This window comes from Temnothorax nylanderi, unplaced genomic scaffold (genome assembly GCF_030848795.1).
Source record: "Temnothorax nylanderi isolate EJ_2023f unplaced genomic scaffold, tnyl_v1.0 TNYL_tig0120_pilon, whole genome shotgun sequence".
Classification (NCBI taxonomy): Eukaryota; Metazoa; Arthropoda; class Insecta; order Hymenoptera; family Formicidae; genus Temnothorax; species Temnothorax nylanderi.
The window spans coordinates 562,784-576,558 of NW_027249182.1; the positions used below are offsets into that span (position 1 = coordinate 562,784).

Consider the following 13,775-nt stretch of genomic DNA (forward strand, 5'->3'; position numbering starts at 1 on the left):
TGCTTTTTCAATGTAAGTCCCCTTGCCTCTCACATATTGGGGTGCTTTTTTAATGTGAGTCCTCTTGCCTCTCACAGATTGGGATGGCGACAGAAAATACCCTCAATAATACGTGAACTTCAGCCACTCATTCTTCCTTATGCAATACACCCTGACTGGAAATCATCACTTTCACCTCCTTGTATCTCCGGAACCGTGCCTATGCTCATCTTGAAATTTTACTGGGATTAATGTTTTATTTAACAGTACTATTTGCCATAAAAAAAAGTTGAAATTCAAGGTCCAAAAAATGGGCGAAATTTGCCATCACTCTTTGGTTGATTAGACTTAGCTTTATATGCGATCAAAGGTCCATATACGAAGTTTATGAAAACAAAGCTTCCTCTATGAGGAAACAAAAATTAAGCAACAGGGTGCAAGGAATGTATTTTTAGTACGGTGGTCAAAGAACCATTCGGACTAATTATATTCAAAATACCGTTATCAAAGTTTTAACTTCCTTTTTGTATCTATTGTACTTGGACAATTTTGGGAATTTTTGGTCACTTAAACTTCCTGTATCTCCAAACTAGCCTTATGCTCAACTTGAAATTTTTCTGAATTTGATGTCCCATCAGATAGCATCGTTTGGCATACAATTCGATTCGAATTTTGAGAGCAACAAAATAAGCCAACGTATGTTTTTTGGAGTCACTCTTTATTTTATATACAAATTATATTATTGCATATATTGCATATATTGATGCAAAGCTTTTACAATTATTAAGTGTATTCCCAGCATGTTACTAAATATTTGTTTGGTTGATATTTTTAATGATTTGAGTGATATGACAATCAATAAAACATCATGGTAAATCTAAATAAAGTCATCTTGATATTGGAATATGTAGACATACTGTCCGTTTTCTTTGAAATTTCTGCAACGTTTACATGTCCTGAATTTTTATTTAGATTTATCTCTTTATCCCTCTTCTTCCTTCGCAGATATATCAAATAATTAAATATTTAATCAAATCACATAAATCAAATATGGTCAAAGTACGTTGTGTGCAAATGAGCTGGATTAAGTAGATCAAGAAATCTTCTAACTGAGTTCGTCTTGGCAAAAAACAAGGAACGGAACTTTTTTAGATCTTGAATAGGAATTATACTATGTAAGTGTAACGTCTCATTGGGTACTATGCGATCTGCATATAATAGTACAGCTGGTTCTAACTCCATTTCTTTGCCGTACTCGCGAAAGAATGGAGTTAGGTAGAAGAAATGTCCGTCTATATCTATCCTCTTCCTTTTACGGGTTAAGTAAGTATAAGTCTTTATTATATTATTACACCCTTTCACGTTGCATGTATCTGTGACAACTTTCAAAACCATTTTATCTTTGTGATAAACATCTGCAATAAATATTAATGTAAACTTTAAGTTCTTTCACACCTACTTAGTGCATAAATTGTAATATTTACCAATGTAACATGACGTAGTTTGAAGAGCCAGTATTGGTGTATCAGCTAAGATACGCTTTAATTCACAAATATCTCCCAAATATATCTCTTTCCATACATCTTTATCAGGAAAATATTTATAGAAATAAGGTAATCGATATATAATTAACGTATCTTTAAAAATGATGTGTTCAGAATCGCTGGTTAATGGTTTCGTCACACTTGATGATGACCACATACTTATGCATTGTTTAAATACAAAAGAAAAAATTAATACAATAAAAAAGGATTAACATTAAATTTATAAATGATAATAATGAGAAGCAATCCTACGACCTGGCCTGTATGAATAACCAATACCTTGATCCCTGAAATAAGGTGAGTAGGAAGAGATCGTAGTAGGTACCTTTGCACCTGAAGTCCATATACCTATGCATGTTTTAAATACAAAAGCAAAAATTTATGTAACAAAATAATTGTGTTTTAATCGATAAAAAATAATTTTAAGGATGATAATTTTAAAGGGATTAGCATTAAATTCATAAATGATAATTATGAGAAGCAATCCTATATGATCTGTATAAAAAGTATATATTATAATCTCTTGTATAAAATCATTATATGTATGTATATATACTTGGGCAAATCGTTACATGTATACTTTGCACATGATATTATCGAAATACGCATTATGTAGCTGCACAATTAAAATCACCTGTATAAATATCATAGATATCGACAGTGTCCAGTGCATTTCCATGTCGTCTCACACCGCCCACAAGATACAATTTGTTTTGCAAAAACACAGTAATCATATGTCTTCTCTCAACTGGCATACTAAAATATTTGTGAACATTATTTTAACAGATAACATTCTATTTATTCTATTATTTATCTATTTAATGTTATCATTTATCTAATTGTTAAGATATTTACACTGTCTCAAAAAACCATTTCTTAGATGTCAAAGAATAACGCCATATATTTTTGTTAAACATTCCTGAATCAATACCATATTCTCCACCACAAAGATATAAATCGTATCCTTGAAAGAAGATCACATAAGATAATAATTAAGTAAGTAAAGATAATACTGTTACAGAATGGACGGAATAAAAAAACGGACTGCATACTTCTTGCAGTGATTTGCATTCCTATAAGAAAATCGCCAGTGCTGGAACAATGTTCGATAATATCTGTGGGGTATTCGAATGAGGTTAGTTCCAAGAGATCTTTACCGTCCCAGCAATGAATATATTGTTCACATATCTTGTTAGCATGTTCACAAGATATAATACAAGGTAAAATTTTTGCTTTTTTATCCTCTATAATTTCTAAAGAAACTGTAAAATCCTGTAAAAAAGAATTTGTTATTCGGAGAAATGTAATACATGAATGAACAAAATATATATAAATACTATATGGTAAGAAAACAAAATAAGTACATATGTGGAAGATATATGTCCTTGAGTTAGAAATCCATTTTATTTGACATTTATTAGAGATAAAGACTTATAGCTCCTGTATTATTTCAAAACTTATATTACTCTAAATGTTTGAAAATAATATACTCACATGATGATGGTTCTTCCACTGATTTATAATATCAAACAAATAAGTCTCTGTAGCTCTTACATTAATGTTTCCGATTAACTTCAAAAATTTTCCCCTCGACAACTCACAAATTGAATCAAGTGGCAGTTCATTGAAACGATCTAAGCAAAGAGCCGAAGAAAGATCTCGTAGCACGTTAATATTCAAATCTTGTGCCAATGACCAAATTCTAATTGCAATTTTTGGTGGCGTAAAATAGTGTCTCTCAAGCCTGTTGGTTAAATCTTCTACTAATAAGTGTTGTAAGGTATCTGCTGTAAATAGAACGCTTAATTCCAACAGACATAAGAGACGATCAAGCTCTTCAAAATCATAACTTGTTGCAGATGTAAATGCAATTTTGTCGTTGTGAATCCAATCAATAAAATCCTATAAAATTATTATTTGTCTATTTTGGTTACGCAATGAGATGATGCATGCCGATAACACCCGATGCAATATATTTTTATATACATTTGTCTATTAAAAACATGCATTTTGTTAAAGTATTTTATATAACAAATCTGTTACACAAAAAAAACAACGTTTTGTACGCTCAAAAAGCGATTTTTTTTCTGTGAATATTGACGAGAATTAAAATCTGTTCACCTGCAACAAAATCGAGGAAATGTCGTAGTTGATAACGTGTTCCGTCTGTCCATATTCTAGAAAGTTCGTGGACCAAAGCGCTGCAAAATACTGACTCTTGTCGATCAATTTTTGCTTCTCAACCTTGAATCGCTCCTCTTTGAGAATCAATGTCAATGTTTCGCGCGGTTTCCCGCTTTCATTGCTGTTATGTTCCATTCTAATACAGTACGTGTTATCAATGCGATAAATATGCATTCAAATGTGTTCGCTGAAGTAAACGCATAAACAATTGCACTACTTACTTTCATTAATACGTATGTGTGTCTCTCATCTTCCTACATATATGGCATCTGTAGCACCACGTGCTCAACTACTGACGCTACTCTCTCGACTAATAGCTCCTGCACTCCTGCACACAAAATGCGTAAACACTTGCTGCGCGGCAAGAAGCGACGTGATTGGCCCAATCAACGTGCCTTTTTTCGTAAAAACCAAAAATCAAGAACTTACTGGCTACCACGTCGTTTCTTATCACCATGACAAGCATTTCTCTTTCCTGTGTGCAAAAGCAATTATACTGCAATTAAAGCAATAAAAACATTGAATTTTAATAAGCTAAAAGCTTATGGAGTGAGAGAAGGGGGGAATAGATATCTTTATTAAAGGAATCGTAGATAGGATCGCGCGAATGGATTTAATTTATTATGTTTTTATAATATCATAATTAAAACCATTGACTCTATTTGATGCGCATTATAAATTGAACACCCGGTAAAAATTTTTTTATATAAAAATATCTAAATATATAAAATATTATATAAAATATTATATAAAATATGTTCATATATGTTTTTTTTCTCTTGTATAATCTCTGTTCGTATATACAAGAAAAATAATGAGAAAGATAATTAGAAAATAATTAAATGAAATTTTTTGCATTGTTTTTTTATTGTTTTTGCATTGTTTATTTATTTGCCTATATATAATCATATATAATCATATATAAATATAATAATGTATATAAAATATGATTATATATGATTATTGATTATGAGCAAATTTCTCACATTTGCACAGGCTTTATTTTTTTGTAAAAAAACAATCCAAAAATTATCCTTTTAATTATTTTTTAATTCTTTTTCTTGTTATTTTTTTTGTACATACGAACAGAGATTATACAAAAGAATAAAAACATAGTATGGACATATATGGACATATTTTATATAATATTTTATATAATATTATATGATTATATATATATTTAGAAATGTTTTTATATAAAAAATTTTTACCGAGCATTTTTAAACACTTTTTTGTTCAAATACACAATGTAAAAATGAAACAATTCACATATTTTTATTATTTATCAGTATAATATTTAAGTCGATATAAAATAAAGAAAAATGATTTTAAAAACTTGACGCCGTTTTTGTTACTAAACGTTACATGGAATACATTTTTAACTCTGTTAGTCAAACATAATAAAAGAAGCAGAGAATCAAAACCAGCATGTGTCCTTCTTTTCAAAGTTACGGTCCTGTATGGGCTAATATCGAGAAAAGATTCTAATAAGTAAATAAGTGGATATATGTATATGGATAAAATGATTTATTTTGTGCAATAATGAGTGCAATATAAATTTAAAAATTAAAAAAAAACTATTAAAGCTATTATATATATAGTTAAAGCAAAATATAGTTTTGCAAAGAACAATTTAACAAATATTTTTGTTAACTGTAGAAACGTAAAAAATACATTTCTTAAATCACGGTTTCAAAAACATTTTTGTTCAAACATTTTTTTATGGTTTTTTACGGCTATGAAACTATGTATACATTCAAAAAACGTATATGAGAAACTAATATGTGCTACCTGGGATGGAGATTGAATCAAAGAAGCTTTGCCGTATCCCGCGAAAAACGATTGTATTAAAACCGTATTAAAAGCTTATATGAATTCAATAAGAGTCTTATTAGGATCGAATATGCAAATCAATTATAATTTAAATATAAGTCATATTTAAATCAAATTACAGTACCCCAACCTTATTTAATCTATATATGGATTAAACTGGATCTTGTTTTGTTAAAATATGCAAAATCAGCCGCACAGACCTAAAGAAATGCAGAGTTAATATGGTTTTAATTTGCCAAATGTGGATTAAATATGGTAATAAATACAAAATTAATTTGATCAAATATAAGTCAAATGTAAATTAAATTAACTCCGGATTATATAAAATTCTAATAAGATCCAAATGATATTTATATGGGAAAAAATATCTCTTATGTCTTATATGATTTAAATAAGTTTCAGAACATTGTTACTGCTAAATGTTATTTTTTAAGTGTGGGAGTCTACTTTATTATAAGAGTAGGCTCCATGATACAAAACTGATACAAAAATTGTACCGTTACATAGCGCGAAACAGTGTCGTTCTTATAACACTGTTTGTCAAATTTTAAATACGAGAAACAGATCCTATCAAATGCCATCTATCGGATACTTTGAGATGCATTGTGATTTGATCATATATAAATCAAATTTAAATTTAAATTTAAACCAGATTATATAAAATTCTAATAAGATCCAAATAATATTTATATATGACTGTAACTCAATCTTATTTGGTCTTAATGGTTGTAATTATAGGGGGTTATAATCCAATAAAAAAATCCAGTAAAATCTAAAAATAAAACTTTTATTTAAAAAAGATATACAATATGCTCCAATTATTTCAAATTTATATTTTGTTAACACAGACGTAGATTGTGACAGAATCCACAGCTTGTTATAGACACAAATTATTTTGTATACCGTATAATTATCTTTTTGTAAAAATTTTCAACAAAAAATTAATGACAACATATACTACTGTATTGTAATAAAAGTCTATAAAATATGAAATTTAATCTATACTTAATTTTCCAATTATTAACTTTTCATAATTTTTCTAAAATCAAATTAATATTCAACATTGGTCTAACTTTTTAATTTGAATCAAATATTTACATGTTAAGTTCGACAAATAAGGAAACAAATTTTACCGCAAATATTATTTAAACAAAAATACGTTTTAATAAGAATCAAATTAGAACCAAATTTGGGTTAAAGCCGCAATTGAATCGAGTAAAAGTCGCGTACAGAACACATTAACTTTTTATTAAAGTCTTATATATAAATATTCTGCATCATGTATGGTTCTGGATCATATATAATCCACATAAGTTATCTTATTAAATACAAATTAAAACCATATTTGATTCGAAGTGTTATATGATCCACATAAGTGATCTAATTAAATGTAAATTAAAGCCCTATTTTATTGTGAATCATATTTAATCTACATAACTGATTTTAATAAGTGCGAATTAAAACTGTATTTAAACAAATATAATTTTAATATAAAATCTGGGTTTAATTTGAATTTTACCCAAATTTAATATGATTTAATATGATTTTAGTTAGATTCATATTAGATCGTTTTTCGCGGGATAATGGTTTAACAAGTTGTAAAGGTTTTTGTAGTAAGATGGTGCACGTTACACATTAAACTAATATACTCTCTTTTAAGCGTCAATCTTTTTTTCTTCCTTTTAAATTCTTTTCCTTTTCTTAAAGGCGGAATTTTGCTCTTAATCGAGAAATGTACAGGATGAAAGTCTGGATCGAACTTCGGATCTTATAGTTATACGAATCGTTCGCGGACACAAGGAACTACGTGTTATATTCTTGATACTCTCTCAACTCTCTGTCGTTTTCAAGCGTCATGTTAGCTAGGGTACTATTTCACTTGTCGTGCGACAAATTTTTCAAGCATGTTGATTGGTTGCAAGATAGAAAAGTCCTCGAGTCTCTAGAAATTTTCTGTTTTGTTGCCAATCAATACGCTTGAAAAATTTGTCGTATGACAAATGAAATATTACTTTTTCGCGTCAATTTCACGCGCAGCGTGAATTCTGAAGTTGCAGAATAGCGGGATGCGCCAAGTTGTAGAATTGAAACTCTTAGGCCGGTATTCATAATCGGTTCTTAATATTTTAAGACCGTCTTTCGTAATGTCTTAAGATGCTAATACGGCTCTGTGATTGGTTAATGACATTTTAAGATCGTACTTAAGACGGTCTCAAATATAAAATTCGACTATGAATACCGGCCTTATTGTATTTTGCACTTACACACACAAGTTCAGAGGACATTGAAATACTGTTAATCTCATACTTGAAGACCTGTCCCAATCCGAACTGGTATGAATACGAAAAAATGCGCTATGCGTCCCGTTTTCTACTTGCGCATCTGTCAGGTAAACGGCCTCTATCTCGGAAATTTTTCGAATTTTGATATAATATTTTAAAGATATTTTACGCCTAACACTGCAAATCCAGGTATGTTATTTTTACACGCATAAAAATGTAAAAATAACACATTAGACTGAAGCTGTTTTTACATGTTTCTTTAAGAAGATTTGCGAACGGAACTTTGAATAAATAAATTTGAAAAAAATTATGTCTTACATTAAAATGTTAATAAACAAGTTTATACACAAACAAAAAACAAGTCGCGGGACATTTTTGACAGATGTGTTGACAGGTGCATTGTGTACGCCCGTCGTATCGTTTGAGTTGACCTCACCGTCGCCGCCTAGGCGCGTTAAGCGCGGAGAAACGCGCGCAAAGCCTTGCCAGGCGATCATGTCAACCGTACCTTTATCCGCTGCGTCGAATTGATCGGTTTGTACAGGATCGAGTTGATTCCCTCACGTTCCGACAAGATGTAAGGAAAATCCGGTGCGGCGGGATACATCGTCCAGCATCTTTTGTGACTGTCGAGTGACGCGACGCGCGCTTCGCGCACACAACACACTGGACTGCGTTTCTTTTGACGCTCACAGCGCGCTGTAAGCGTCCTTCTGTCTTCGTTGCACATCGAATATCAAACAAAGATGGAGCGATGCATTTCAGTACTGAAAGCGTCAAAAGAAACGCAGCCACAACTGGCAAATGTTGAATTACATCCGCCCGGAATCTGGTTTGTGTTCGTGTTGGAACGTCGTCCCGGGTGAGTTCCGAACAACGAGAATTCATGAATTAATTTACTCACGGACGCCGTAGACCCACGTATACAGCTAGAGGGTTAATAAAATGTACGAATAAGCGTGTATAATCCATGTGATTCAACGGCGAAAGGTAATCCAACGTTTTATACGCACCATTCAAAACTGCTAAACGCGCGCTTTTCTTAATGCTTATTGTTATTGTTAATTGTTAGTCGTGTGCGTAGCAGAACGGCGCACAACGCTGGCCTGTTTCTTCTCGTGCGCTTATCGAAATTTTCGGAGAACCGAATGCTTCATATCTCTTCTACATATATGTGTTTCTGTGCAAAACATTATACACTTAAAAAAATAGAGGCAGAAGAAAAGATCATACATAATATCCAAGAAAGCAGTGAAAAATAAAAATTTTATTTATATTAAGTACATTTTGAGTATATTAAGACAATAAGTAATATATCGTAAAATGTATAATTTTCAGAAATAAATTAATTCGATAACAATATTGTATTAATTAAGATTTAATTTAAGACAAAATTAGATTAAGATAGGCGGAATCTGCAGCAGCAGTTCACGTGATATATATTTTTTCTCTTATTTATCACACATCTCCGCTTATCATTCGCTTTGTTTTCTTTCACGCTCAACTTGCGTATCATTCGCACAGAGTCTTACACAAGTAGTGAAAGGATTGCGTAGGATTACTGCTGAATAAAAAGTTATTTCATACAATTCTACATTAACTATAGAAGACGGAAAAACATTTTAACAGATTTCTCAACTGTGATTTTAAGCAGAAAGAAGTACCAATAAGAGACATAAAAGGAGTCAAATTTGAAGATTCTACTGTGAGGAAAGATGTCGTCCGACGAAAGCAATTCTACTTTTTATAAGAAGAAACATAATATAAGTGAAAGTAATGTGGACTCAATAATTGATCTGGAAGTATGGACTCATCAGTCGACGGCTTCTTCTTCGTCATCTTCCTCTTCTTCTTTGTCATCTGTCTCTTCTTCTTCGTCATCTCCCTTTTCTTCTTCTTTTTTCGATAACTTGGTCCGAATATGCGAGGTCCAAAATACGCAAGGTAATTGCAGTATGTATGCGTGTTGTGTGCGTGACGTGTATATGTGTGCTCGCACCCGCGCACGTATGAGCAAAGAGGGAAGTATTTTCGTTAAAAAAAATTGTACATATAATATACATCAAATGTTCTGGCCCTGATAGATTACAAAAAATACAAATAATTATTCTTAAAAGAAATTAAATTGTAAAGAATTTACCGTCACTTTATTCAAATTTCTTTGAAAACTTGCAAATAAAAGAGCAGACTCTTAAATTCTATCTGAACAATAGTGACGAGATTAAGTGCCTAAAAGTTATGAAAGAAGGATTCCATGCCAAGTTTATATCTCAGAGTCGCTGAAGAATTGCTACACTGAGAAAAAAAATTTATTAATCCCAAGAAATATTTAGTCCGATACGTTCAACTAAACATTTTAGTTAGTTAACTAAACATTAGTTGAATTAATTAATTCTTGATTAAAGAAACTAAATAAATTGTTGAAACAACTAATATTTAGTTAACTAACTAAAATGTTTAGTTGAACGTATCGGACTAAGTATTTCTTGGGATTAACAATTTTTTATCTTAGTGTATAAATATAGCCATGCGATGTAATTATTGCAAAATTAGTACGTCCCATTTATATTGACAGTGTCCCAATTTATGACAATCTCACTCGTTTTCTTTAATAAATCAGCTAATAAATACGGATCCAATATTTATTCTAAACATGTATTCAACATGTAAACAAAATCAATTTTGTATACTTTGTTTAACATGTATATTATTAATTTATTAATTTATTATTATGATGAGGTTTCTTGGGCATTTACAATATTCTAAGGAGGTTTATTGAAAACCCAATACGTTTGTATATGATCAAAGAAGAGGCCATTTTGTATGGTCATGACATCGTTTTTCGTGAACTACTTAACTTACGACCTAATGTAACCGATAAGATGATTCTGGAAGCCTGCCGACTACTAGAAATATCGCCACTAGAAATCGACAATCAGTTGGAGTATATAAAGCTGATCCTGGGACAAGAATTTAGGGAAACCATAGATGTTCCTTCCGTTGATGGTGATTATATACATATATCGACAAGTATAACAGTACAAACAATAAAAGAAATAGCATTTCTAAGAAAACATAAATTTCTTACAAATATTTGAATTATGATTTCGTCTTTTAGGCGCTTTAGCAGATTTGAATATGATCAAAAACCAGGCCCTTTTGTATGGTCATGATATCATTTTTCGTGAATTACTTAATTCACGGCCTGAAGTAGCCGTATTAACCGAAGTAAGATGATTCTGGAAGTCTGCCGACTACTGGAAATATCGCCACTAGTAATCGACAATCAGTTGGATTATATAAAGCTGATCTTGGGCCAGGGATTTAGGGAAACCATGGATGTTCGTTCCGTTGATGGTGATTATATACATATATCGACAAGTATAATAGTACAAACAATAAAAGAAATAGCATTTCTAAGAAAACAAATTTCTTACAAATATTTGAATGAAAATTTCGTCTTTTAGGCGCTGTAGCAGATTTGAATATGATCAGAAACCAGGCCCTTTTGTATGGTCATGATATCATTTTTCGTGAACTACTTAACTCACGGCCCGAAGTAACCGGTAAGATGATTCTGGAAGTCTGCCGACTACTGGAAATATCGCCACTAGAAATCGACAATCAGTTGGAGTATATAAAGCTGATCCTGGGACAGGGATTTAGGGAAACCATAGATGTTCGTTCCGTTGATGGTGATTATATACATATATCGACAAGTATAATAGTACAAACAATAAAAGAAATAGCATTTCTAAGAAAACATAAATTTCTTACAAATATTTAAATTATGATTTCGTCTTTTAGGCCTTTTAGCACATTGGAATATGATTAAAAAAGAGGTCCTTTTGTATGGTCATGATATCATTTTTCGTGAACTACTTAACCCACTGCCTGAAGTAGCCGTATTAACCCGAAGTAAGATGATTCTGGACGTCTGCCGACTACTGGAAATATCGCCACTAGAAATCGACAATCAGTTGGAGTATATAAAGCTGATCTTGGGACAGGGATTTAGGGAAACCATGGATGTTCGTTCCGTTGATGGTGATTATATACATATATCGACAAGTATAATAGTACAAACAATAAAAGAAATAGCATTTCTAAGAAAACATAAATTTCTTACAAATATTTAAATTATGATTTCGTCTTTTAGGCGCTTTAGCAGATTTGAATATGATCAAAAACCAGGCCCTTTTGTATGGTCATGATATCATTTTTCGTGAACTACTTAACTCACGGCCCAAAGTAACCGTAAGATGATTCTGGAAGTCTGCCGACTACTGGAAATATCGCCACTAGAAATCGACAATCAGTTGGAGTATATAAAGCTGATCCTGGGACAGGGATTTAGGGAAACCATAGATGTTCGTTCCGTTGATGGTGATTATATACATATATCGACAAGTATAATAGTACAAACAATAAAAGAAATAGCATTTCTAAGAAAACATAAATTTCTTACAAATATTTGAATTATGATTTCGTCTTTTAGGCGCTTTAGCAGATTTGAATATGATCAAAAACGAGGCCCTTTTGTATGGTCATGATATCATTTTTCGTGAACTACTTAACCCACGGCCCGAAGTAACCGGTAAGATGATTCTGGAAGTCTGCCGACTACTGGAAATATCGCCACTAGAAATCGACAATCAGTTGGAGTATATAAAGCTGATCCTGGGACAGGAATTTAGGGAAACCATGGATGTTCGTTCCGTTGATGGTGATTATATACATATATCGACAAGTATAATAGTACAAACAATAAAAGAAATAGCATTTCTTAGAAAACATAAATTTCTTACAAATATCTGAATTATGATTTCGTATTTTAGGGCGCTTTTGAAAAATTTGTACAGATATTCTGTATCAAAATTTTTGTTTTACAGATATAGGCAATACGGCGTTGCATTACGCTCTCGAGAGAAATTGGTACGAAGCTGCAACTCTACTTCTCAAGGAAGGCAGTTACCTCGGTCAGGTGAACAAATTCAACAACATCGTTATCGCGGATATTCCAGAATTCACATTGTCCAGCTATTTTAATGACTGCATTCAATTAAAGAATGAATGGACGGACGAGTGTACGATCGAGTTCGACTATCGTTGCTTGATGCCACACGAAAATTTTACTGCACAGCAAGAAATTTCGCGAGCGACCTGTGAAATGGAAGTAATTTTGTATATCGCCAATAACGACACTCTCAAACATTTGTTGAGACATCCGTTAATCTCGTCCTTTCTCTACATTAAATGGTACATGATACGGCATGTTTTGTACGCAAATTTCGTTTTTTACACAATGTTCTATTTCTTCGTGAACGCCTACATACTAAGTATGACTTACGACACAAGTAGAAATAGACAGCAAATAGCTAACGATAGTTTCAATACGGTCTTTGCATGTACTTTGCAAAACAATCTATCGTGGGTTTTTGCCATGGGGATGTTGCTGTTCTTCACTTCCCGAGAGATCTTGCAATTTATCTCCTATCCCCAACGCTACTGGTAGATTTGGAAAACTGGTCGCAAGTTCTGCTAATTGTACTGACTCTTGCACTGCTGTGCGGCGCAGGACTGCAAATCGGAGTCATGGTTATCCTGCTGTCCACCTGGGAGCTAATGACTCTGATAAGCCATCATCTATTTCCGTCCACTTGTATCGAAATGTTTCGAACTGTCTTCTTCAATTTCGTTCGCTTTTTCTTCCCGTATCTGATTCTGATCCTCGCATTCACTCTAGCTTTCTACATGCTCTTGAGGAATGACGGTTTCTCTAATCCTGGTCTTTCGCTTTTCAAAACCATCATTATGTTCACCGGCGAGTTTGACGCCAATGACATTTCTTTTTCTGCGTATCCTGTTTGGAGCCGCATTGTGCTCATAATGTTCATCTTTACATAGTCATCGTGCTGTTTAATTGCTTAATGGTTTGGCAATCAGCAACATT

The 13,775-nt window shown here is 32.2% G+C and overlaps 2 protein-coding genes and 1 long non-coding RNA gene across 3 annotated transcripts; 2 read left to right on the plus strand and 1 right to left on the minus strand.

Moving 5' to 3' along the window:
- Positions 1-364: 364 nt before the first annotated feature.
- LOC139776462 (kelch-like protein 8) lies at positions 365-4,164 on the minus strand. Its single transcript, XM_071713107.1, has 8 exons — positions 3,929-4,164; positions 3,645-3,843; positions 3,018-3,425; positions 2,576-2,795; positions 2,379-2,487; positions 2,158-2,279; positions 1,464-1,871; positions 365-1,394 (listed from the first exon to the last, which is right to left on the minus strand). Exons 2-7 carry the CDS (start codon positions 3,840-3,842, stop codon positions 1,744-1,746), a joined length of 1,185 nt encoding a protein of 394 aa, XP_071569208.1. The 5' UTR covers position 3,843; positions 3,929-4,164; the 3' UTR covers positions 365-1,394; positions 1,464-1,743.
- Positions 4,165-9,349: 5,185 nt separating this feature from the next.
- Positions 9,350-11,033, plus strand: LOC139776457 (uncharacterized). The gene is made up of 3 exons (XR_011719082.1): positions 9,350-9,766; positions 10,562-10,828; positions 10,941-11,033. It is a non-coding gene; the product is annotated as an uncharacterized lncRNA (long non-coding RNA).
- Positions 11,034-11,764: 731 nt separating this feature from the next.
- On the plus strand, positions 11,765-13,767 carry LOC139776478 (transient receptor potential cation channel protein painless-like; the record flags this gene model as incomplete). Its single annotated transcript, XM_071713123.1, is given in 7 exon segments — positions 11,765-11,869; positions 11,982-12,208; positions 12,321-12,548; positions 12,715-13,329; positions 13,332-13,721; positions 13,724-13,744; positions 13,747-13,767. Coding segments are annotated over 6 exon segments (1,399 nt in total), but the record flags the coding sequence as incomplete, so codon positions are not given.
- Positions 13,768-13,775: the final 8 nt, after the last annotated feature.

Bases quoted from the DNA above. Each gene is read 5' to 3' on its own strand.
- LOC139776462 (XM_071713107.1), bottom strand. From the start codon at position 3,842: ATGGAACATAACAGCAATGAAAGCGGGAAACCGCGCGAAACATTGACA. The intron at 3,426-3,644 runs GTGAACAGATTT...ATAATTTTATAG, and splicing joins TTTCCTCGATTTTGTTGCAG to GATTTTATTGATTGGATTCA. The intron at 1,872-2,157 runs GTGATTTTAATT...AAACATGCATAG, and splicing joins TATCTATGATATTTATACAG to GTATATGGACTTCAGGTGCA.